Source organism: Canis lupus, chromosome 18, assembly GCF_011100685.1.
Source record: "Canis lupus familiaris isolate Mischka breed German Shepherd chromosome 18, alternate assembly UU_Cfam_GSD_1.0, whole genome shotgun sequence".
In the NCBI taxonomy this organism is placed as follows: Eukaryota; Metazoa; Chordata; class Mammalia; order Carnivora; family Canidae; genus Canis; species Canis lupus.
The window spans coordinates 13,325,556-13,350,610 of NC_049239.1; the positions used below are offsets into that span (position 1 = coordinate 13,325,556).

General features: G+C 37.8%; 1 protein-coding gene across 1 annotated transcript in view; it reads left to right on the forward strand.

Moving 5' to 3' along the window:
* Window positions 1-38: 38 nt before the first annotated feature.
* COG5 (component of oligomeric golgi complex 5) overlaps window positions 39-25,055 on the forward strand; it is a 298,141-nt gene continuing 273,124 nt past the window's right edge. The window contains exons 1-5 of the mRNA XM_038562706.1: window positions 39-177; window positions 4,589-4,728; window positions 8,171-8,228; window positions 13,741-13,795; window positions 13,897-13,966. Of these exons, the coding sequence (XP_038418634.1) occupies window positions 84-177; window positions 4,589-4,728; window positions 8,171-8,228; window positions 13,741-13,795; window positions 13,897-13,966 (417 nt within the window). The 5' untranslated portion in view covers window positions 39-83. The remainder of the gene's footprint in view (window positions 178-4,588; window positions 4,729-8,170; window positions 8,229-13,740; window positions 13,796-13,896; window positions 13,967-25,055) is intronic.

The following is a 25,055-nucleotide window of genomic DNA, read 5'->3' on the forward strand; positions in this document are numbered from 1 at the left end:
GGGGCCGGCGGCGCGGGCATTGCGCGTCAGCACCTGGGCGGGGCGGGGCGTCCGCTGACGTCATCAGCCCGGCACCTGCCAACATGGAAGGTGGTGACGGCGGCGTCGCTGTGGCTGGCCACGGGGCTCTGGGCTGTGGGGCGGCGGCAGCGACAGTCCGGGAGCTCCTGCAGGACGGTAAGGAGTCTGGCTCTGTCCGGGGGGCGGGCCTGCGGGACGGTCCTGCTCCGCAGCTGGGCCCGGGCGGTGGACTCAACCCGTCGCTCTGCAGAAAGTTTTCCGGTCTCGACGTGACCACTCCCCCCGCCCGGCCCCCTGGCGCCCGGGAGCGGGCCGCACCGACCTGCTTCTGCAGAGGCTGGCTGTGCCCTTCCCTCCCGGGTGTCCAGCGGGAGCCTCATTCCTGGTTGCCCCTCATTTCGGCTCCACCCTTCCCGCGCCCTGAGGTCCTGGGACCGCCGTGCCCCGGTGGCCCGGGTTGACAGCCGCTGCCGCCGCCGCAGTTTGATGCGAGGAGGCGGCGTCGGATCCCGTGAAAAGTGACGGACCCAGAACCGATAGGCGACAGCTCGTAATGTCAGAGGGCTTCATCCTTGGGCAGAGTTGGACGCCTCCTCCCTCTGTGAACAGATTCTTGGGTTGCACAGGTGGCCCACTCGCAGACTTGGAGGCGACTTCGGAGCACTAGTTCAGGCAGGGATGAACCATATGTGTTGAATATAGCAGCTTATTGATAGTTTTGGAGAGAAGAAAACCCCAGGAAGTAAGTTAAACGTAGTATATTTGAGGAGCACATTAAATTGTGTTAATCCAGTGAACCTGCCACAAATCTCCTTCAGGATAAAGTTCAAGTTTCTTTTCATCTGTTCTTAATTTTCTTATTTTCTTTCCTAATCGCCATCACCTTCTACCTGGTAGTGACATAGTTTGTGTACTTTTTCTGCTGCATTATAGAACTGCTTTTTGTATTTTTTTTTAAGATTTTTATTTATTTATTCATGAGAGACACACACACACACACACACAGAGGCAGAGACACAGGCAGAAGGAGAAGCAGGCTCCACGCAGGGAGCCCGACGTGGGACTCGATCCCTGGGTCTCCAAGATCACGCCCTGGGCTGAAGGCCCCGCTAAACCGCTGAGCACCCCAGGCTGCCCCGCTTTTTGTATTCCACAGTTCATAAGGGTACCTTTCAAAAACTTACTAATCAGGTGGTTTTCTGAACAAAGTTGTGTTAGATTCTCTCGGTTAGGATCTCTGTCCAATGCATCTTCGTATCTTAGTTTAAATTCCATTTCGCCAAGTTTTGAACTCCTGATACGTGTGCATTTCCCACCCTCAAACAGCTTGCCATTTTACTAAGGGGAAATAGCTATAAAGGTAAGCATTATAATATAATGTTGCTGGGTAGCAGAATTGTGTACAAAGTCAATACAGAGGGGGATGATAACTGGGAGTGATTAGGGGAGTGTCAGGGAAGGCTTTCCAAATGGAATTGGTTTTGAAGTGTAAATAGAACTTCCCTAGATGAGGAAGTGGAAGAAACAACACATGCCAGGCATAGGTGTATATTTTATTTTAGTAGGATGCATTCTGGAATTGTAATCAGTTTTTGAAGGGCTAATAGTCCTTAATTCTGCCTTCTGTATTTTCCTACTTAGTTTACCATCTTCCTTGGTGATTATTTAAATCCTTACTCTTGCAGACCTCTCCTTTCAAGCTCAACAAATGACTTTAAACTTCCATGAAAAGAGATGTGAACTTCCTCCATTTCTTGCCATCAAACCTATAAACTAAGCCTAGATCTGTAATGTCTTTTTTTTTTTTTTTTTTAACCACCTTGTATTTTCCATTATAATAGAAGTGGCATCTCTGCTTCTAAAGACAGTCTTCCTCCCGTGCTCTGGATTTTTTTTTTTTTTCCTGTCTCAAGGACCAAGTCACTTTCATTCTACACCATTGAAATCTCTTTGCCAAGGTCTCTGCTGATCTCCTTGTAGATAAATAGATACTTTTTGGTCGTTATCTTACTTGAACTTGTAAAGAGGGTTTGACTCTTCGTAATACCTCTCGTGTGACTTCTGAGTTCTGTGCTTAAAAAATTTCCTAATTCTCTAAGTGCTCTCTTCTAGGTTCCTTTATTTTTATTTTTTTAAGTTTTGTTTATTCATGAGACACAGAGAGAGGCAGAGACATAGGCTGAGGGAGAAGCAGGCTCTCGGCAGGGAGCCTGATGCGGGACTTGATCCCAGGACTCCGGGGTCTTGGCCTGAGTTGAAGGCAGATGCTCAACCACTGAGCCACCCAGGTGTCCCTTTTTGGTTCCTTTAATTGCTTGTCTTCAGTTTGCCCGAATTCATTGGTTCACTACAACATTCCTAAAAAAACCAATTCTGTGTGTAACAGTGATTCACTATGTAAAGGATTTGCCAGGGTAGAGGATAGGATTGATAGGGTTTTGAGCAGATGCATAGCTGAAATAATTTGTGGGGCGCTTCTGATTTTCCTTCTATATGAATGAGACAATTGTAAAGGAGAAGCATTACATGATTCTTCTGATGGACAATCAAATCCTGAAATGCCAAGTCCAGTTTCCAGTATTCAGCCTTCATTGTGTTTGATCTTTGACACTACTACCCACTTACTTTCTCTAAACCATCCCTTGCCATTTTTCCTTGTCTTCTTTTTTTTTTCTCTCTGAATGCTCTTTAGTCTCCTTGATTGCTTTCATTTTCTCCATCTCCTTCGAAATTTTTGTTTTCCTCGCTTCTGAACTTCTCCATTTCCCTCTTTTTGTACATAGAGACAGAGAGAGAGAGAGGCAGAGACACAGGCAAAGGGAGAAGCAGGTTCCATGCAGGGAGCCCGACGTGGGACTCAATCCCGGGTCTCCAGGATCACACCCCATGCTGAAGGTGGCGCTAAACTGCTGAGCCACTGGGGCTGCCCTGTGGTCAGTTTTTTAAGATACCTACTTGTTATGTCCCCTGGCTTACACAGTTCCTGGAAATTTAACTGTTGACTCTCAGGAGCCAGCAGGAGCCAGTTCCAGCATACCACCGTGTGACTAATTCCTTTTCAGTCATCTTCCATGATGCCGCCAGAAACTAAAACACAAATGACAGTGCTGTTTCCTGTCTTTAACCTCAATGGGATATAGTCTAAACATTTGAGAAGTCATACCAGTCTCTTTTTAAACTGCTCTCAGTCTTCCTTTGGAACCTCAATTTTTTTTTTTTTTTTTTTTTAGAACTTCAGTTTTCTATTATTCTTGTCCCTTCTGCCCAGCACACACACAGTGTGATCTAGACACATTGACGTCGGCGGTGCCCTTATTTCTCAAAATATGCTATGGCATTTGCCGCCTCTAAACCTTCTTGGAGTGGCCTTCTTCACTTGGCTGCCTTGAAGAATCTTTAATCCTGAAAACTCCTTGGCAGACTGGAAGGAAATGAGGTTCCCAGAATTAAGGCCAAAGTAGCAGCTTTTCTTTCACTTTAAGAGTCATCAAGAATGAGTCTTTGCCCTTTGCAGAATGCTACTTCCAGCAGGTATATAGATGAATTCATCCATTCAACCTGTATGGAACACCTACCATGTGTCAGACGTTGTTCATGCTCTAGGGACATGGGAGTAAAGAAAACAAAGCCCTTGCTCTCATGGAGTGTACTTTTTAGTGGATAGAGACACTAGAAGTTTTCTTGTAAGGACTCTATTTTGTTGGTTAGTTTTATAATTTCTTCAGGGTGATCTTACCTGTATCTATCACATGGGTCAAAGATAGTGGTTTTATACCTACAGTGAGCTCACTTCTATGTAACTTTTTAACTCTTAACTCTATTTATCTTTTACCTACAGATTTTTGGGTTTCTGTACGGAAAGATGCCTTAGCATCTAGCATCACTTCTTCTTTGTGTTTATTAAGGCTGTGTTTTGAACATAGTCTCCCTTTCTACTTATTTCGCCCATATATCCCTAATTTCAGTAATATCTATAAGTTTGTATTTGCCTACTTCTATCATAATTCCAGAATCACTTTATTATGACAGCATTTGTGCATTGGAGATACAAGAGATCATAAATACCAAATATAGTGAATTGGTTTGTTGTCATTATCAGTGACCTTGTTTTCTTGCATTAAAGCCTGCAGTTAGTAGTTAATTTTTAACCTTCTACTTAATATGTTCCTTTTAACTCACTGGTAAAAGTTAACTTTTCGTAGTGTAATATAGGGGTTTATAGTGTGGGCTCTGCAGCTCGGGTGCCTGAATTAAAATCTCAGACAGGTTGGACAGGTTGCATGCCCTGTCTTCACCTGTCTCTTCATCTGTGAAATGGGGGAAACAATATTTGATAGTTCGAACAGAGTTGTGTGAGGATTGAATGAGTTACTATGTTTAAAGTGTGTAGGTCAATGCCTGGCCCACAGTAAGCTCTCTGTGAATGTTACCATTCCTTCTCATTTACAACAGTTCTCATGTATAAAAAGATTCAGAGTATGTTATCTATGATTATACTTGTTCTGTTGTGTGCTGTGGTTTATTGCAGTGCAATTAGTATTTAAAGAGTTTGCTTATTTTTTTCTAGAGTGTTACAGTGATTTTTTAAATGAAGACTTTGATGTCAAGACTTATACTTCCCAGTCTATCCATCAAGCTGTAATTGCTGAACAACTAGCAAAACTTGCCCAAGGAATCAGTCAGTTGGATAAAGAGCTACACCTACAGGTATTTCCAATCTTTTGGATCATCTGGCTTCTTCAGCCTACAGTGATAATTTATCACTTTGTAATCCTTTTATTATTTAATCTAAACATGTATTTAAATGAGGAAATGTGCAACTTAGGAGTGTGGCTTATTTCTCAAGGTATGTTTTTGCAAAGTTTTCCATAAACTACTTTTTGTTAGTTGAAAAAGGAACATACCCCCCTCTCCAAAAGTATTTGGACATCCCTTGTTTGCCCCACCTAATTGATGTGCAGTGACTATAGGTGGGTGAAAAATAGGAAGTCTTTGGTAAAAATAATAGCAAACAAAATTTTGGAAGTAGAACAGTGTAAGGGACGCCTGGGTGGATCAGTAGTTAAGTGTGTCTGCCTTCAGCTCAGGGTGTGATCCCGGAGTCCTGGGAATGAATTAAAAAAAAAAAATAAAAAAGAACAGTGAAAGACATATTGGGAAGTTCACATTGGCACTTCCCACTTTATGAACACAAAGTGTAACATTTGCTGAAATTCTAGAAAGTTGATAAATTTGTGGTAGCTAGAACACAGTATGGAGAATTAGGAGGTGGCTCTTTTTTTTTTTTTTTTTTTTTTTTTTTAAGATTTTATTTATTTATTCATGAGAGACACACACAGAGAGAGAAGGAGACATAGGCAGAGGGAGAAGCCGGCTCCAGGCAGGGAGCCTGATGTGGGACTTGATCCTGGGACTCCAGGATCATGCCCTGGGCCAAAGGCAGGCGCTCAACCACCAAGCCACCCAGGCATCCAGGAGATGGGTCTTAATCTCAGCTGTGCTATTACCTTTCCTATCTGTTAATGTCTTTGAGTTTTGCTTTTAACAAAGGAAATCTATTAAATGAGTTGGAGTGAATAAGGAGGAACAGATGACAGTGGAAGATCTTAAGAGTTCCTTCCTCTTCTAAAATTCTATAATTTTATGGGGAGTTTTATAGTATACTTCCTGGTGTTGGCTTTTGTCTGTTGAGTAGGCACTTGACAAATATTTAAATGAGTGAAAAAATGCATGAATATATGGACTGTTTACCAGGAAACTTGGATCTGTTATAACATGAGACATGTTCACTTAAATTTTTTGTGCTGTACTTTATCAATCAAAAGAGTAGCTTAGGACTAGGATGACTTCTAGGATTCCTTTAACTTTATATATTATATATTATATGTTTTAACTATACATTTAATCGTATATTTTAATTGTCAGGATTTGCATTAGGCTATGAGGATAGAAGAATGAACATATTTTCCAGCTCTCCAAGGACTCACCAACCAATGGCAGATACAGACAGAAATAATGACAGGCAAGTGATGCCTGTTTTATTTAGACTAGTACAAAGTGTTCATAAAAGCAGGAGAGAATGCACTTTGCCTAGGGTTCTCAGGGGTGGCTTTTTCTAAGAGCCACCTGAAATTCTTTTTTATGGTTGGTATTTTCTTTCTTTTGCAGGTTTTTATTTAAATTCCAGTCTGTTAACTATGATGTATTATTAGTTTCAAGTGTAGAATTTAGTGATTCATCAGTTAGATACAACATCTAGTGTTCATCACAAGTGCCCTCCTTAATCTCCATCATCCATCCTCCCCCTTCTTCCCCTCCAGCAAGCCACAGTTTGTTCCCTATAGTTAAGAATCTGTTTCCTGGATTGCCTCTCTGTTTTTTTCCCCTATGCTCAATTGTTTTGTTTCTTAAATTCCACATATGAGTGAAATCATATGGTATTTGTCTTTCTCTGACTTAATTTGCTTAGCATAATACTCTAGCTCCATCCACGTCGTTGCAAATGGCAAGATTTCATTCTTTTTTATGGCTGAGTAATATGATTAGTATTTTCTTTTTCCTTGCATGCAGTACCTTCTTTGCAGAAATCAATAAAGACGAAAAATTTATTTAACATCTCTTACAGGGGACAAATTACACTTATAATAGTTTGGAATATAAAGTAGAGGCCTAGAATAAGATCTGAACCTGCTATAATTGTTTTTCTGCAGAAGCAAAATTGGGATAATGATAATTAAACCCATAAAAAATCTTTTTAAATATCATGTGTTGAGGTATGTATTAGTTGGAGCATAGGACAAGAAATAGAAACCACTCTAGGTATTTAAAGCAGGAAGATGTTTAATACTGAGGACTGGATGCTTCTGAAGTCAGTGGACTGAGTTGAAAGATCTACTTTCATAGATGCAGTGTGGAGGCCTAGAAACTCCAGCCATTACCTCCTATACCACTGCTGCAATTCTGCCTTGGGGTATCTAGTAACTAAATTCTAGAATGATTGATACGGCTATTCCAGCCATCTCTAAATTCTCAGGTCTCAGGACCTTGCTCATTACTAGCTGAAACAGTAACAGGAAGATAGCTTTCCTTTCCTTTCTGTCTTCCAGATCTCTTGAAAATTCATCCAGCTGGCTGAAGGGGAGTTTATGAAAGTGTATGTAGCTTTAGGATTTTCAACATTTCCAAAGTATTCTTCACACAGGAGAAAGGATAGAGAATTAAAATTAGTCTTGTTAAGATGCATAGATAAATTGATGACCATATCAGTGGACTGGGGAGAATTCAGACATACTCTGGCAATCTTAACAGACATAGGAGACTGAAAAGTAACACTTATTTTAGATGGATGTTAGAGAGAGGGACTTGATAAAATAAGTGATACCTGATATAGGACAATGTGGAGGTTCCAGTGAATGAATCCTTGCTGACTAGGAGCTTCAGTTTACAGCCTGGATAGGAAACTCCCTATTCATTGGAATAAAAAAAAGTACAAAATGATAAAGACTCTTGCATTACTCTAAAGATTTGCATGATTTCTTGATGTATCTAGGAATTTCTTACATGTGGTCTTTAACTCTTAAACTTTTTGGGTTTTTGATGTGGTCATTCACATTGCCCTAATTTTCATAAAAAAAAAAAATCAGTCTTGCATGGGGATTTTTCACATGACCCTAGGAAACTGAAAGCAGAGAGATACTCAGGAATAGTTGGGTACTGACTCTACTTTATCTTTTCAGATTAGAATGTGGTCTTGATGATGCTGAATTAAGTTCAAGAACTAAGAGAACCTAATGTTTGAAAACATTCTTTATGGGAAAAGCATACAACAGCATGGCAAGAATTAGCCTGGGTTTTTTTTGTTGTTGTTGTTTTTGTTTTCTTTTAGTTTCAATTTTGGCACAACTCCCCAGGCTCCTTCCATTAGGAAAGCAAGGGGATAGTGAAAAGGCTGTGTCTTTTTTGGCTCTATGTCGAACTATAAGCATGTTTGTGTTTCTGCTAATAACTCATCTCAAGTATACCTTTATCACCTGTATACTTTTCTTTTGTGTTAGTGTTTGCGCCTTCCTGTATGGAGGGAGACCTTTAGTTCTACCTTGTGGCTATAAAGAAAAATACCTAATACTTACAGAAAATTCTTGATTTTCAGGTTGTTGCAAGACATGAAGATTTGCTAGCACAAGCAACTGGGATTGAGTCTTTGGAAGGTATGTTTCCATTAAGTAACTGTAAGTTAGATGGAGCTAGAGCAGGGATTGGCAAACTTTTACTGTTAAGGGTCAGATAGTAAATACTTTAGACTTTGCAGGCCATACCATTTCTGTTGCAATTACTAAACTCTGTGGTTGCAGAGTGAAAGCAGCCAGGTAGTATGTAAGTGATTGTGGCTGTGTCCCAACAAAACTTGAATAAAATTTTGTTGACCTTTGAGCTAAACTATCTGCATTCAAATCCTTGCTTTGTCACTTAATAGATATGTGACTGTGAACAAGTTATTTAACCTTTGTGTGCCTCCCTTTTATCTATAAAGGAGGAGTATTAAAATATTCCTGTATGGTGCTATTTTGAGGACTAAGTGAATTAGAAAAATGGTTAGGACAATCCTGGTGCATAGTTAGTGCCTCTAGAAAATTAACAGAAAATTGTTAATTAGCAAAAACATCAAAACCACCAGAGTGAGGAATAGTGGAAGTAGGCTTGAATATTTTTCTTATTTTTGGCTTTCTTTGAAACTTTTTCAATGAGAATATAATAGAATAATGAATGATGCATTGGAGACTCCTGTGGCTCAGTCAGTTAAACTTCTGACTCTTGATTTTGGCTTAGATCATGAACCCAGGGGATCCGACTCAGGGCTCCGTGCTCAGTTCGGAGTCTGCTTGAGATTCTTGCTCTTCCTCTCCACCTCACTCAACTTGCCTGTGCGCCATACTCTTTCTCTCTAAATCTTAAAAAAATAATAATAATAATAGGGGATCCCTGGGTGGCTCAGAGGTTTAGCGCCGACTTCAGCCTAGGGTGTGATTCTGGAGACCTGGGATCCCTTGTTGGGCTCCCTGCATGGAGCCTGCTTCTCCCTCTCTCTCACTCTCTCTCTCTCTGTCTCTCATTGATAAATAAATAAAATCTTTAAAAAATAATAATAATTGGGATTTTTTAATGAGCCTTACTATTTTTGATTGGCTAAATCCTTTTTTTTTTTTTTAAAGATTTATTTATTTATTTATGATAGACATAGAGAGAGAGAGGCAGAGACACAGGAGGAGAGAGAAGCAGGCTCCATGCCAGGAACCCGACGTGGGACTCGATCCTGGGATTCCAGGATAGCGCCCTGGGCCAAAGGCAGGCACTAAACTGCTGAGCCACCCAGGGATCCCTCCCTTTTTTTTATTTTTAGATTTATTTATTTATTCATGAGAGAGAGAGAGAGAGAGCGCGCGCGAGAGAGGCAGAGACATAGGCAGAGGGAGTAGCAGGCTTCCTGCAGGGAGCCCAGTGTGGGACTCTATCCCAGATCCTGGGATCACACCCTGAGCCAAAGATAGACGCTCAAGTGCTGAGCCACCCAGACATCCTGATTGGATAAATATTTTATGAATTTTTCATCCTATCTTGATTTAAATTCAATTACATGTTATAAATACGGAATATTTAAGTGATTTTCCCTATGTTGATCAAATTCTTGAGGAAGAAGGATATTACTTTCTGTGATGCAATATTCTTTAATGCTTCCCCTAGTATTTCTTTTTTTTTTTTTTAATATTTATTTATTTATGATAGACACAGAGAGAGAGAGGCAGAGACACAGGAGGAGGGAGAAGCAGGCTCCATGCAGGGAGCCCGATGCGGGACTCGATCCCGGGGCTCCAGGATCGCGCCCTGGGCCAAAGGCAGGCGCTAAACCGCTGAGCCATGCAGGGATCCCCTCCCCTACTATTTCTTACACACTCAAAGGTATTAGCTTATTCTCAGCATGTATGCTGTTTCTCAGACATCCTAATGAAGAACTTAGTATTTGGGAGAATGATAGTTCATTACTTGAGTATTTAGGATGATTAGCAGACTGTTTTCTTGGGAAAACTCAGAAGCTTTAAGTACTGACCACTTGCAATTGGAAATTATTTATTTTTAATCTCATAATATTTTATGTGTTTCTGGAAGCAGTAAATATCCTGTTTTATTGTTGAATTTTTTTTAAACAAATGGTAAGTGATTTTTTCATTTGTCAAACCCATAAGAATGGCTGGTAGTACATTGATTCTGAGTGTATTTAGGTGTAGATGCATCATTGCAACAGAAATAGTTCTCATTGTGGTTTTCTTAAATGCAATTAGGTCTATAATGTGCTTATTTTTCCAAAATGCTTTTCAGTGATTATAATATTTAAAATAAATGGTTAGACTGAATTAGAATGACTGTCCATTGGATAAGTATATGAGGTACAAAGGCTGCCTTCTCTGAGTTCTTGTGATAATCTGAGCATCTTCTCTGGATTATTTGAACATAAAACATCAAAGTATGATTTAGTATTCATTTTGGCATGGTGTGGATTTCTAAGCACTTAATGTTGAAATGGCCGAAGAATAAGTGTTATCTGTATTTGGAAACGAATATTATGCCAACTTCTGCTTCGTCTGCATTTTTCCCCAAATATTTAAATTTTTTGCCACATAGGTAGTTTGGAATTACTTTTATTGAACCTATTTTGTTAAAAATTAACCCCTATTTGTTTTCATTCATTTATTCATTTAAATGTTAGTTGAGAATTTGCTAGGTTCCCAATAGCTATAACAAAGATAGAGTCCCTGTTCTTATGGCATTTAGAGATATATTTAATTAACCCTATTGTATTGAAAAGAGATGTCCTCATTCCTTCCTTCATTTGTTCACTCAAACAGTAACTGAGAGCTTTTTAGGTCCTGTGGACCTGGAACTATAGAAGTCACTGTTCTTATGGAATTAATGTTCTTCCAATGTGGGGAAGCAGACGAAATTCCCACATATGGGAAAATTCAAATATTTTTAAGTCCCATAAAGAAAATAAAATGGATGATTGGGTTAAGGAAAGGGAGCAAGGATAATCAGGGGAGGCCTTTTTGAGAAGATGACATTTGAGCTGAGAACTCAAATGGTAAGGTAGTAATTAGCTTGGGATGTACAAGGGGCAGAACGAAGGCCGGTATGAGGGGAATTTAATGAATGAAGGAAAGAATTATAGATGAGGTTCTTGGAAAAGAAGTTTGATTTTCATTCTAAATGCACTGGTAAACCATTGGAAGGTTTTTTTTTTTTTTATTATTAGGGGTATGTTGTGTAAGATTTATGCTGTAAAAGCTTTTTCTGATGGCTCTGTAGGACAGTAGGAGTAGAATCAGGGGTATCAATTTAGAAGATACTAGAAGATTAGAGTTGAGTTGATGGTGCTCTGGATTAGAATGGTAGATGTGAAGAGAGGGAAATGGGTGGGATAAAATGGGGGCATAACTGATAGGGTTTGGTGATGGAGATGAAAGGGTAGAGGGGACAAAAGTCACCAAGTGTGATTCCCAAGATTTTAGTCTGAAAAATGAGATAAATGATGGTATAGGAAACTGAGATGGGTCAGAATGGAGAGGATTATAATTTTGATGGGGAAGGGTGGAACAGAGGTTATCTTGGGCATCTTAAATTTGATATGAGAAAGTTCGAGTCCATAGGTGTGTGTATGTGTGAGTGTGTGTGTGTGTATATACATAGGCAGGCAGGCATAGGTCAAATCTGTCTATGTAGATGTGCGTACATATGTGTGGATGTGTATGTATAAGATTGGTATTTTATTGAACAGATAGTATTTAAAACACCAGGATTGGGTGAAATTCTTAAGAGAGATGGTAGATGGAGAAGTGAAACTGGCTGAACATCAGATCTTGGAGGACTCTAGCAGAGGAGGAACTGCTAATGTAATAGGAAGAAGTGGGGGATCCTTGAGTGGCTCAGCGGTTTAGAGCCTGCCTTTAGCCCAGAGTGTGATCCTGGAGTCCCGGGATCGAGTCCCACATCGGGCTCCCTGTATGGAGCCTGCTTCTCCCTCTGCCTGTGTCTCTGCCTCTCTCTCTCTGTCTCTCAAAAATAAATAAAATCTTAAAAAAAAAAAAAAAAGTAATAGGAAGAAGCCCAGGGAGTGTGACAACTTGGCACCCTAGAGAAAAAGAATATTGTTGGGAGAGAGTGGTGTGACTATGTTTTGAATTTCAGAGGATTTGAGCAAGGTAAAGACAGAACTGACAGTAGAATTTGGCACCTTGGGGATTTCTGGTGACCTCTATAAGATCTGTTTTGGTGGAGTGTGTATGAAAGTCTAATTGAGAGTGCCTTGTGGAGAGAATAAGATGTAAGGATATGATGATAACAAGCGAGAGCAGTTCATTCCTGGAGGTCTAAGATCAACGAATCATAAAACTAGCAGAAAAATGGGAATCTTCCGGTTGGATTCTATTGGACTAAGCCATACTAAAGCCTATTTGTACCTGATAATGTTTATTAGTTCTAGTATTACTTCATCTAATATATGACGGAGTTATAGAACTAAGTAAATAAACCTAAGTTTATTTAGAATACTATGTTTTTAAACTATGGCTATGCCTGTTAAATGTAAGAACTGAGTTTTAAAGAATGAAATTCAAAATAATTACAACTGTAATATTGAAAAGCTTGTTATCAGGTATGTAAAATAGTAAAATTAAGATCTATCTTCCTGAAAATACTCTTATAGTTTTGTAAAAAGTTAACCATCATGTTGTGTATGTGGAGAGTAAAGGTGATACTATCCTTACTATCCATGTGTATGATTTATCTAGCATATAATGAAGTTAACAAACATTCATTGCCATTGGAAGTAGTCTGATTTAGGCTCAGGTCATACAGTAGTGAATGAGAAATATACTTTCCCTAACCTCCAGGAATTTATAGTCAGTGAAAGAGTAAAACATTAAACAGATAGAAAAGCGGATATGTAATTACCTAATGGGATTAGTGCCATGAAGGAAATGTATGCTAAGGAAGGAAATAACAAGAAAATCTAAATTAGTTGGGGGATCTTTTAGTGATTGTTTCTGTTAAACTGAGGCTTTAGGAACAGTGGGTGTTTATCTAGTAGGAGCTTGGGGGTGCGGTGAGGTGTTGGAGAGAAAGTACACCATTTCCAGGTGGTGCAGGGCCCTGAAGACCAAGTTGTGGACTTCAGTTTTGACATGGAAGCAAAGGGGAGACCATGGAAGGGTTTTAGGGAATATTGTGCTACAGTTTACCCCTTTAAAGTGCCCTCAGGCTCCTTCTTTTGTGACTAGTACAATACGTGAACATGAAACTTAGCCATTGTAAAGTATGTAATATAGTAGCATTAATTACATTACAGTGTTGTGTAGCCATTACTATGTGGTTCCAGAACTTTTTAATCACCCAAAGTGGAACACCCTATGCTCCTTATGCAGTCACTCTCTATTTGTCAGACTTCTTTACTGGAACAAGGATTGGAGGAGGGGGCTAGTTAGAGGCTTTAACAATAGTGCAGGTAAAAGATACCGGTTGCTTAGGTTATGATGGTGGCAGAAAAAAAATGGAAATTTTTCTATGGGTATGGGTATATATATGATTTTTTTCTTTTAATATATATATATATATTTTGCCCGATTGGAGCCCTTGTAAATTTGTAAAGTAACGAAAGCTGTTATGTTTTCCTAGGTGTTCTTCAGATGATGCAGACAAGAATTGGGGCTTTACAGGGAGCTGTTGATAGGTACTGTTGTTCATTTTGTAAATAAGTGGAGTAGAAAGAAATTTGACCATTGATATTTTGAAGATGTTTTTATCATTACTCTTCTCTTTTTTTTTCTTTAGGATGAAAGCAAAAATTGTGGAACCATACAATAAAATAGTAGCCCGGACTGCACAACTAGCAAGACTTCAGGTGGATTCTCACTTTTCATTTCTTATACTTTATTATTCATTTTTTAAATAAGTGGACAAATTTCAAGAGAATGAATTCTGAGGAAATAAGGGTATATGAAAGCAAAGGGGGAAATACTAAAGAACTTTAAGATACCCAGGTTGTGGTTTGTTTGTTTGTTTTTGAGAGGGTGGGAGAGAGAGAGACTCTTAAGCAGGTTCCATGCCCAGCGCAGAGCCCAACATAGTAGGGGGAGCTTGATCTCTTGACCCTGAGATGGTGACTTGGGCTGAAATCAAGAGTCGTTTGATTAACTGAGCCACCCAGGCACTCCAAAATACACAGTTTAAAAGAATGCAAATCTAAACTATTGAAGTGAATTTTCATTCTTAATATGACAGTGGATAATCATTTACTAACTTACTTAGATTCAAATTATTTGTTTGATAGGGAACAGGAAGAAACCTAACATTTATGCTGTGCTCAAATGTAAGGAATCCAAAATTCTAACTTGTTCTAATAGGAGTATTTGTGCATTTTGGGGGAAATTTGATTTTTGACCAGAATTTAGTGATTTTTGTGGCTGTTATTTTTCTGTTCCTCCCCTTTCCTTTTGGGACTATAATTACACATGCACTAGGCATCTTAAGACTGTCTCATAGATCACTGGATTCTCTGTTCATTTTTTTCCATAGTCTTCTTTTCCATGTGTGTTTTGTTTTGGATAATTTTTATTGCTTTGTTTCCAAGTTCACTAATTATTTCTTCTGTACTGTTTAATCTGCCCCTAATCTTGTTCAGTGTATTTTTCATTTCAGACAGTTTTGTTTCATCTGTAGAAGTTTGATTTGGGCCTTTTCTGTACTTTTCATTAATCTACTTAACCTTTTGGACATATGGAATGTTATTAAGATAACTATTTTAATGTCTTTGCTAACTTATAGAGTGTGCCAGTCATACCATAGTCTAGGTTCAGAACATTTCCCATCACTACCAAAAAGATGCCCCCAGGTGTGTTGGCCATTGTCTTTATTTCATTTGGGCTGCTAGAACAGAATATTATATAGACTGGAGAGCTTATAAAATACAGAAATTTCTTTCTCACAATTCTGGAGGCTGGAATTCTGAGTCCCTGCCTGCTCATGTTCTAGTTTAGGCCCTCTTTTGGGTTGCAGATAATCATTTTCTCTTTTAATTTTTTAAATTAAGTTTTTAATTTTAATTCCAATATACCTAACATAAAGTGTTCTATTAGTGTCAAGTCTACAATATAGTGATTCAACAATTGTATATATTACTCAGTGCTCATCATGATTAGATAGTCATTGTTGTATTCTCAAGTGGCAGACAGGACAAAGAGAGATCTCTGGAGTCTCTTTTACAGGGCACTGATCCCATTCATGAGTTGTTCGCTTTCATGACCTAGTCACCTCCCAAAGGCCCCACTTTCTAATATCATCACATTGGGGGTTAGGATTTTAGCACATGATTTTTTTTTTTAATCGTTTCATTTTTCTTTTTTTCATCATGTTAAGTGTACTGTTTAATCCCCATCACTGATTTCCCCCTTCTGCCCACCTCCCTTCCCTCTGGTGACCATCAGTTTTATATAATTAAGAGTCTATTTCTTGGTTTCTTTCTCTCTTTTTTTTTCCTTTCCTTGTCTATTTTGTTTCTTAAATTCCACATATGAATGAGATTATATGGTATTTGTCTTTCTCTGACTGACTCATTTCATTTAACATTATACTCTAGCTCCATCCATGTTGTTGCAAAAGGCAAGATTGTAACCTTTAGTCTGTTCCAGTTGTCTCTACCGATTCCCACTCCCAGTTCTCAGCAGCCGCTCATCTGTTTTCTGTCACTATTGATTTGCTTTTTCTGGTCAACATTTCATACAAATGGAATTGTACAAGATAGAGTCTTTTGTGTCTGGCTTTGTTCACTTTGCCTAATGCCTTTGAGGTACATCCATGTTGTAGAATGTCTTCGGTAGTTCATTCTTTTTTTTTTTTTTATTGCTAAATTGTGTTCAGTTTTATGGATGTAACACATTTTGTTTCACCAGTGAATGGATATTTGGATTATTTCTAGTTACTTGCTTTTATGAATAATGCTGCCATGAACATTTGCTTACATGTATTTGTGTGGACCTGTGCTTTCATTTCTCTTAGGTAGTTTTCTAAAAATGGAATTGGTAGGTTGTATGGTAGGCTTAATTTTTTAAGGAACTGCCATATTGTTTTCCAAAGTGCCTATACTATTTTATATTCCTATCAGCAGTGTAGGAGAATTCTAGTGTCTATACATCCTTACCAACACTTTTTCTCTCCTTTTTGATTATGGGCCTTCTAATGGGTGTACAGTGGTATCTCATAATTTTAGTTTACAGTTTTTTTTTTTATTTTTTTTCTATTTTTATTTATTTATTTATTTATTTTAGTTTACAGTTTTTACATGACTAATGATGTTGAGTGTCATTTCATATGCTCATTAGTGTTTCTTCTTTAATTAGTCTATTCATATCTTTTAAACATTTTAAAGTCAGGTTATCTTACTGAGTTATAGTTTTTTTATTGAATAATAATTGACACAAAATGTTACATTGGTTTCAGGTGTACAGCATAGTGATTCATCACTCTGTATATTATACTGTGTTCACCACAAATGTAGCTGACCTCTATCACTGTATAACACTATTATAGTACCATTGACTGTATTCTCTATGCTATACCTTTCATCCCAGTGATTTAACTCATTCCATAACTGGAAGGCCATACCTCCCACTCCTCTTCACTAATTTTGCCCATCCCCTCACCTCCCTCCTGTCTGCTGACCATTGCTGTGTTTTCTGTATTTATAGGTCTGTTTCTGATTTTTCTGTTTATTTATTTGCTCTTTTTTTTTTTTTTTTTTTTTAGATTCCACATATAATTGAAATTATATGATATTTGTCTTTCTCTGTTTGACTTATTTTACTTAGCATAACACACTCTAGGTCTACCCAAATTGTTGCAGATGTCAGGATTTCATTCCTTTTTATGGCTACATAAATATTCGTGTATGTGTATGTATACATACCACATCTGCTTTATTCATCTATCAGTGGATGCTTAGGTTGCTTCCATATCTTGGCTATTTCAAATAATGCTACAGTGAAAATGGGGTGCATATATCTTTCTGAATTAGTGTTTTTGTTTTCTTTGAATAAATACCCAGTTAGGAGTTGGGTTGTTTTTGGGTTTTGTTTTGTTTTGTTTTTACATATTATGCTACAATATATGATTTGCAAATATTTTCTCCCAGTAAACAATATGTTTCCAGTCTGTGGCTTGATTTTTCATTTTTAGTGGTATCTTTTGAAACAGAAAAATTGTAAATTTTGATGAAGTCCAAATTATCAAATTTTCTTTTATAGATTGCTAGCACCATTACTTAAGAACAACTTTTCCTGTTGAATTTTTTTGTTGCCTTCATAATAATTAACTTTATATGTGTGGGATTATTTCTGGACTCCTTACTCTTGTCAGTTGATCTAATTTTTTGCCTTTATAGTAATATACTAGTCACTCTCTTGATTGGAGAAGGATACTATTTTAGTATCTTTGCAATTACATATGAATTTTAGAATCAGCCTATCAATTTCTATTAAAAAGCTGATTAGGATTTTGATTGGAAATGTACTATATCCATAGTATAGCTTGGGGAGAATTGACAACAATATTGAATCTTCCAACTCATGAATGTGGTGTCTTTACATGTATGTAGGTCTTCCTTTATTTCAGCCGTATTTTTTTTTTTTAATTTTTATTTATTTATGATAGTCACAGAGAGAGAGAGAGAGAGAGGCAGAGACATAGGCAGAGGGAGAAGCAGGCTCCATGCACCGGGAGCCTGATGTGGGATTCGATCCTGGGTCTCCAGGATCGCGCCCTGGGCCAAAGGCAGGCGCCAAACCGCTGCGCCACCCAGGGATCCCTCAGCCGTATTTTATTTCAGTTTTGCTAAATTTACCTTTAAATGTTTGGTTTTGTTACTGTACTAAATGGAATTTTAAAAAAAACTCTGTTTTCTTATTGTTCATTGCTTTTTTATATAGAATTGGTTTTTGGAAATTGACCCTATAAAGAAATAATGAAGGTTTTTAAGATTGAGTTTTCTTTTCATAAAGTTAGCAGACACTGTATGACTTAATGCCAATATTGTTTGAAGATAATATAGATAAGATAATGAGGGATTGATAATTGAGCAGCTCTAATTTTTGGTAAGCCATCGGAACATTTCCTGTGAGAGAGATTGTGTTAGTGTTGGTAGAGAATACAAAGATGGGTGGTTTGGTACTTGTTTTCAAAAAGTTTTCATCATGGTTAAAGGAAATATGAAAGCTATACTAACTTTAATGTCAAAATAATAAGCATTCAGAGGAGAGAGAAAGTATATGCAGTTGGATTATTTTATGAAGTGTTTAATGCTTAAAAAATAGTATTTGAGATGGGCTTAAAGAAATAAGCTGTTGGGGATCCCTGGGTGGCGCAGCGGTTTAGCGCCTGCCTTTGGCCCAGGGCGTGATCCTGGAGACCCAGGATCGAATCCCACGTCGGGCTCCCGGTGCATGGAGCCTGCTTCTCCCTCTGCCTATGTCTCTGCCTCTCTCTCTCTCTCTCTCTCTGTGACTATCATAAAAAATAAATAAATAAATAAATAAATAAATAAATAAATAAATAAATAAATAAAAAGAAATAAGCTGTTGGGATCCCAGGTGGCTCAGTGGTTTAGCACCTGCCTTCCACCCAAGGCGTGATCTTGGAGTCCTGGGATTGAGTCCCACATCAGGCTCCCTGCATGGGGCCTACTTCTCCCTCTGCCTGTGTCTCTGCCTCTCTCTCTTTCTCTGTGTCTCTAATGAATAAATAAATAAAATCTAAAAAAAAAGTAAGCTGTTGACAGCTTTGAAGTACATCTTTAAAAATAAATGCAGTTAAAAAAATAAATGCAGTTAATAAGGGTTTTAAAGAATAGGTAGGATTTGGGTATGCTAAAATGAAAGTAGGCAATTAGAAGAATGATCTCTCTCTCTCTGTGACTATCATAAAAAAAAATAACAGGCATGAGGTGGAGGCTTGTAGGGCATATCCAGAGAATGACAATGAAAGTGTGCATTAAAAGGATTAACTCCAGCCATTTCCTCTTGTCCTTCTTATTACTTCTATCAGCCTCCTCCTTCACTAAAAACAGATCTGGTTCAGTTATCTTTTTAGTGAGAGTCTTTACATCATGGTTTCTGGCTTTAGTGCCCATAGTAATCCACCCACTCATCCATCCATTGTTCTGTCCTCACTCTTTGAGTTTCTTTTCTTTTCTTTTTTTTTTTTTTTTTAAGATTTTATTTATTTAATCATAAGAAACACAGAGAAAGAGGCAGAGACACAGGCTGAGGGAGAAGCAGGGTCTCTGCCAGGAGGCTGATGCGAGACTTGATCCCAGGACTCTGGGATCATGCCCTGAGCTGAAGGCAGACGCTCAACCACTGAGCCACCCAGGCGTCCTTCTCTTTGACTTTCTTAACTCCGTTTATGATCTTCATCTGAACTCTACCTGAGCCATCTACACTCATGATTACACAATTCACCTCTGAAATCCAAAACTCTTATGGTCTATTTTCTTTTTTATATCTCCCCTGATTTTCCAATTTACCCCAGATCTGTTTGTTTGTTTGTTTGTTTTTTTTTTGGAATAGCTGTATTGAACTATAATTCACGTAAGTATACAACTAAATTTTCTCCACATACTGCTCCCTCTGGCTCTCCGAATTTGGTCTGTAACTATACGTTTCTTTGTCTTTCCCACCTAAATCTTATTCAAGCTTTTTATTAAGTAATATATAAATTATAATTAATTTTTTAGTCTGAAATTATATCTTTAACTTTTATAGGTATGAGTTAGAGCTGCTGTTCAGAAAAAAAATGTTTTTATATTCGTTTATATCATATTTGCCATCTTTAGCTAGAGTTATCATTACTATCTTCTGATTCTTGTGTATTTTCTTGTAATACTGTGACTTTTCAGTTGTTAAAAGACCTTTAATGTTTAGATACAAGCACAAAATCTATTAAGAACCTAACAGGAAGTGTTTAATGGGTTAGGCTTCTGTGAGTTGGACAGTGTTGGTTTGGTCTGTAACACAGGTTTGTTATGCATTGCACTTACATTTTGACTTCAATATGAATACTTCTGATAGAATTTTAATATCTGGGGGTTCTCTTGAATGAAGAATTTACATCACCTGTATTTTATTTTAGTTTTTTAAAAGATTTTAAGTAATGTCTACTCCTAACATGGGATTTGAACTTAGAAACTTGAGATCGAGTTGCATGCTCTACTGACCCAAGCCAGCCAGGCATCCCTCATCACTTATATTTTAGAAATTTCTAGTTTGTCTTTTAGGTTTATTAAATAGTAATTCATTAACATTAAGTAATCTTATCGCTTTAAATGTTTAGGGATTATTTATGTAAATAAGTTAAAACTTAAAACTTACAAATTCAAGAAATTCTATTGCCCCAGACATTTAAACACTAATTACAAACTTACTTAACGAAATTCTTTTTTTAAATCAATTATTTATTTATTTTAAATCAATTAATTAACATATGGTATATAATTAGTTTCAGAGTTAGAATTTAGCTATTTATCAGTTGCACGTAACAGTCAGTGCCTGGGGCACCTGAGTGGCTCAGCCGATTAAGTGTCTGGCTTCACCTCAGGTCACGATCTCAGGGTCCTGGGATGGAGTCCTGCATTGGGCTCCCTACCTAACAGGGAGTCTGCTCTGCCTCTTTCCACTCATGCTCTCTCTCTCTCTCTCAAATAAATGCAATCTTAAAAAACAAAACAAAACACCACCACCCAGTGCTTATTATATCAGGTGCTCTCCTTAATGCATAGCACCCAGTTACCCCATTCCCCCACGTCGTCCCCCCAAAATCTTTCAAACATTAAAAAAAATAATAAATTGGGGGACACTTGGGTGGCTCAGTGGTTGAGTGTCTGCCTTCAGCTTAGGGTGTGATCTGGGATCTGGGATCAAGTTCTGCATCCAGCTCCCTGCAAGGAGCCTGGTTCTCCCTCTGCTGTGTCTCTGCCTCTTTCTCTCTGTGTCTCTCATGAATAAATAAATCTTAAAAAAAAATTAAAAATAAAAATAAAAAATTTGATATATTTTCTTTAAAAAAATAAAATTAAATTAAAATTTTAGTTAACATACAGTGCAATATTGATTTCTGGAGTAGAATTCAGTGGTTCATCACTTACATACAAGACTCAGTGCTCATGATAAGTGCCCTCTTTAATACCCATCACCATCTAGCCCATCCCCCACTACCTTCTTCCATTAACCCTCCGTTTGTTCTCTGTCATTAAGAATCTCTTAGGTGGATCCCGGGGTGGCGCAGCGGTTTAGCGCCTGCCTTTGGCCCAGGGCGCGATCCGATCGAATCCCACATCGGGCTCCCTACATGGAGTCTGTTTCTCTCTCTGCCTGTGTCTCTGCCTCTCTCTGTGTCTCTTATGAATAAATAAATAAAATCTTTAAAAAAAAAATCTCTTAGGGCTTGTTTCCCTCTCCTTTTTTTCTTTTCCCTCTTCCCGTATGTTCATTTGTTTTCTTTCTTAAATTCCGCATATGAGTGAGATCATATAGCATTTGTCTTTCTCTGGCTGACTTATTTCACTTAGCATAATACACTCTAGCTCCATCCATGTCATTGCAAATGGCAAAATTTCATTCTTTTTGATGGCTGAGTAATATTCCAGTGTTTGTGCAGGTGTGTTCGTGTATGTGTGTTTGTTTATCTACCACATCTTCTTTATTCATTCATCAGTTGATGGACATTTAGGCTCTCTCCATAGTTTGGCTATTCTTCTTCTTCTTCTTCTTTTTTTTTTTGAAGATTTTATTTATTCATGAGAGACACAGAGAGAGGCAGAGACACAGGCAGAGGGAGAAGCAGGCTCCCCACAGGGAGCCTGATGCAGGACTCGATCCCAGGACCCTGGGACCACTCCCTGAGCTGAAGACAGATGCTCAACCACTGAGCCATCCTGGCATCCTTTGGCTATTGTTGATAATGCTGCTGTAAACATCAGTGTCCATGTATCCCTTCAAATCTGTATTTTTGTATTTTTTAAGATATCTACTGGTGTAATTGCTGTAGTTCTATTTTTACATTTTGAGGAACCTACATACTGCTCTCCAGAGTGGCTGCGTCCATTTGCATTCCCACCAACAGTGCAAGAAGGTTCCCTTTTCTCCATATCCTTGCCAACACTTGTTGTTCTTGTGTTAATTTTAGCCGTCCTGACAGGTGTAGGATAGTATCTCATCACGGTTTTGATTTGTATTTCCCTGATAAGAGATGTTGAGCATCTTTTCATGTGTCTGTTAGCCATCTGGATGTCTTTTTTGGAAAAATGTCTGTTCATGTCTTCTGCCCATTTCTTAACTGGGTTATTTGTTTTTTGGGTATCAAGCTTGATAAGTTCTTTGCAGATTCTGGATATTAGTCCTTTATTAGATATATTGTTTGCAAATATCTTTTCCCATCCTTTTAGTTTTGTTGATTGTTTCCTTTGCTGTGCAGAAGCTTTTTATACTGATGAAGTCCCAATTTTTCATTGCTTTTATTTCCCTTGCCTGTGGTGGTGTGTCTAGTAAGAAGTTGCTACGGCTGAGGTCAGAGATTTCTGCCAGTGTTTTTTTCTAGGACTTTGATGGATTCCTGTCTCACATTAAGGTGATCTTTCATCTATTTTTAATTTATTTTTGTGTATGGTGTAAAAAAGTGGTCCTATTCCAGTCTTCTGCATGTTGTCCAGTTTTCCCAACATCATTTGTTGAAGATACTGTCATTTTTCCATTGGGTATTCTTTCCTGTTTTGTTGATTCGTTGACCCTATAGTTGTGGGCCCACTTCTGGATTCTTTATTCTGTTTCATTAACCTTTGTGTCTGGTGTTGTGTTATGAAAGAAATTGAAGAGGACACAAAGAAATGGAAAAGCATTCCATGCTCATGGACTGGAAGAACAAACATTGTTAAAATGTCTATCCTGCCCAAAGGAATCTACACATTTAATGGCAATCCCCATCAAAATACCACCAACATTTTTCACAGAGTTCGAACAAACCTAAAATTTATATGGAACCACAAAGGACCCTGAATAGCTAAAGCCATTCTGAAAAAAGAAAAAACTGGGGCAGCCCGGATGGCTCAAGTGGTTTAGTGCAGGCTTCAGCCCTGGGCCTGATCCTGGAGACCCAGGATCAAGTCCCACATCAGGCTCCCTGCATGGAGCCTGCTTCTTCCTCTGTCTGTATCTCTGCCTCTCTCTCTCTCTCTCTGTGTCTCTCATAAATAAATATATAAAACCTTTAAAAAAAAAAAAAGAAAAAACTGGAGGCATCACAATTCTGGATTTCAAGTTATGTTACGAAGCTGTAGTCGTCAAGACAGTTAATACATTTTATTAAATGCTTTAAACATCTTCAAGAGCATATTGCAAAAATATACTGTAGTGATTACATTCAGACCAAGCCTGGTAACAGAAGCGCAAATACTATCGATTAGTTTTTTTGGAATAATTATCTTCTTAATCTTATTCCATTTTTTTTCTTCTTTAGTACTGGTTTTTTCCTTTAGGATTGTAAGAGTCTTACAGTATCTAAACAAACAAAAATTTCTATCTCAGATCAGCAGTGTTCTTCAGTTAATTTATTTATGGTTATGGCATGGCACCTGTTTTAATAGTCTAAGGTGATATAGCCTCATTAGCCTGAGGCCCTTAATTAAGTTTCACTTATTACATCGTATGATTTTTATTCTTTGCATTTTGTTTAGATTGTGCATTTTTAAAACTTGGTGTATTCAGAAATATTTTTAGTTTTGCCTATCAATTGTATCATTGCTTGTATCATTGTTATGTAGATTGACTTTGTTGAAAAAAACAAAAAATGTATCTTAGCATATGTCATTATAATTAACAGATTCATCTAAAAGAGTTATCATCTAGACAGGAATTGGCAAACTTTTTTTGTAAGTGGCCATGTAGTAAATATTTTAGGCTCTTGGGGTACTATATCTCTGTTGCAACTATTCAACCAAGTTGTAGTGGAATTGGTTGTATTTCGATACAATTTTATTTACAAGATGAGGTGGAAATTTTATTTTTGGCTCTTGGTTGCTAATTTTTGTTCTGTACAGTGTAGACCTGTTTTCTTTGAGACATTCAGTTAATTAATCAGTTTTAAATGGGATCATGACCTAAGCTGAAATCAGGAGTCAGCCACTTAACCCACTGAGCCACCAAGGTGCCCTATCTTCTAATTAATTTTAGTTGCTGTACTCCTGTTGATGCTCAAGCTATCAGTTTGATTAGTTGGAATCTTTTCAAACTGGCTCTGTTTTTTCAGGGAGCCATTGTGATTTTTTGGAAGTATCTTTGTTCTTCGGGGATTACAGAATGTTCTAGACCTATGCTGATGCTTTTTTCTGGAAGAAACAGGATTAACTAACTGCTGTTTTTGTTTTTTTTTTTTTTTTTTTTAAGTAAATAATATTGTAAACCAGAATTTAAATGTAGGGGAATTTATGTGAATTGATGTTGTTAGCAACTTTTTGTGATGTGCCTAGGAGAAGTTATTTTTTAATGCTCATTAACTCACATTGATTTTTTTTGTATTAACATTGAAAAGTTTGCCATCTTAATCATTTTTAAGTGTACTGCTAACTATATATGCACATTGTTGTATAACAGATCTCCAGAACTTTTTCCTCTTGTAAAACTGAAACTCTGAAAGCCTTAAATAAAAATTTCTCTTTCTCCCTCCTGTCTTCCCTCTTGGTGCCTACCTTTCTACTTTCTGTTTCTGTAATTTTGACTAGTTTAGTTATTTATATGAACAGAACATTCAGTATTTATCCTTTTGGTTTATTTCATTTAGCATATTGTTCTTGGGGCTCATCTGTGTTTTAGCACATGGCAGGGTTTCTTTTTTCTTTAAGAATGCATAGTATTCCAGGACACCTGGGTGGCTCAGTGGTTGAGGGGCTGCCT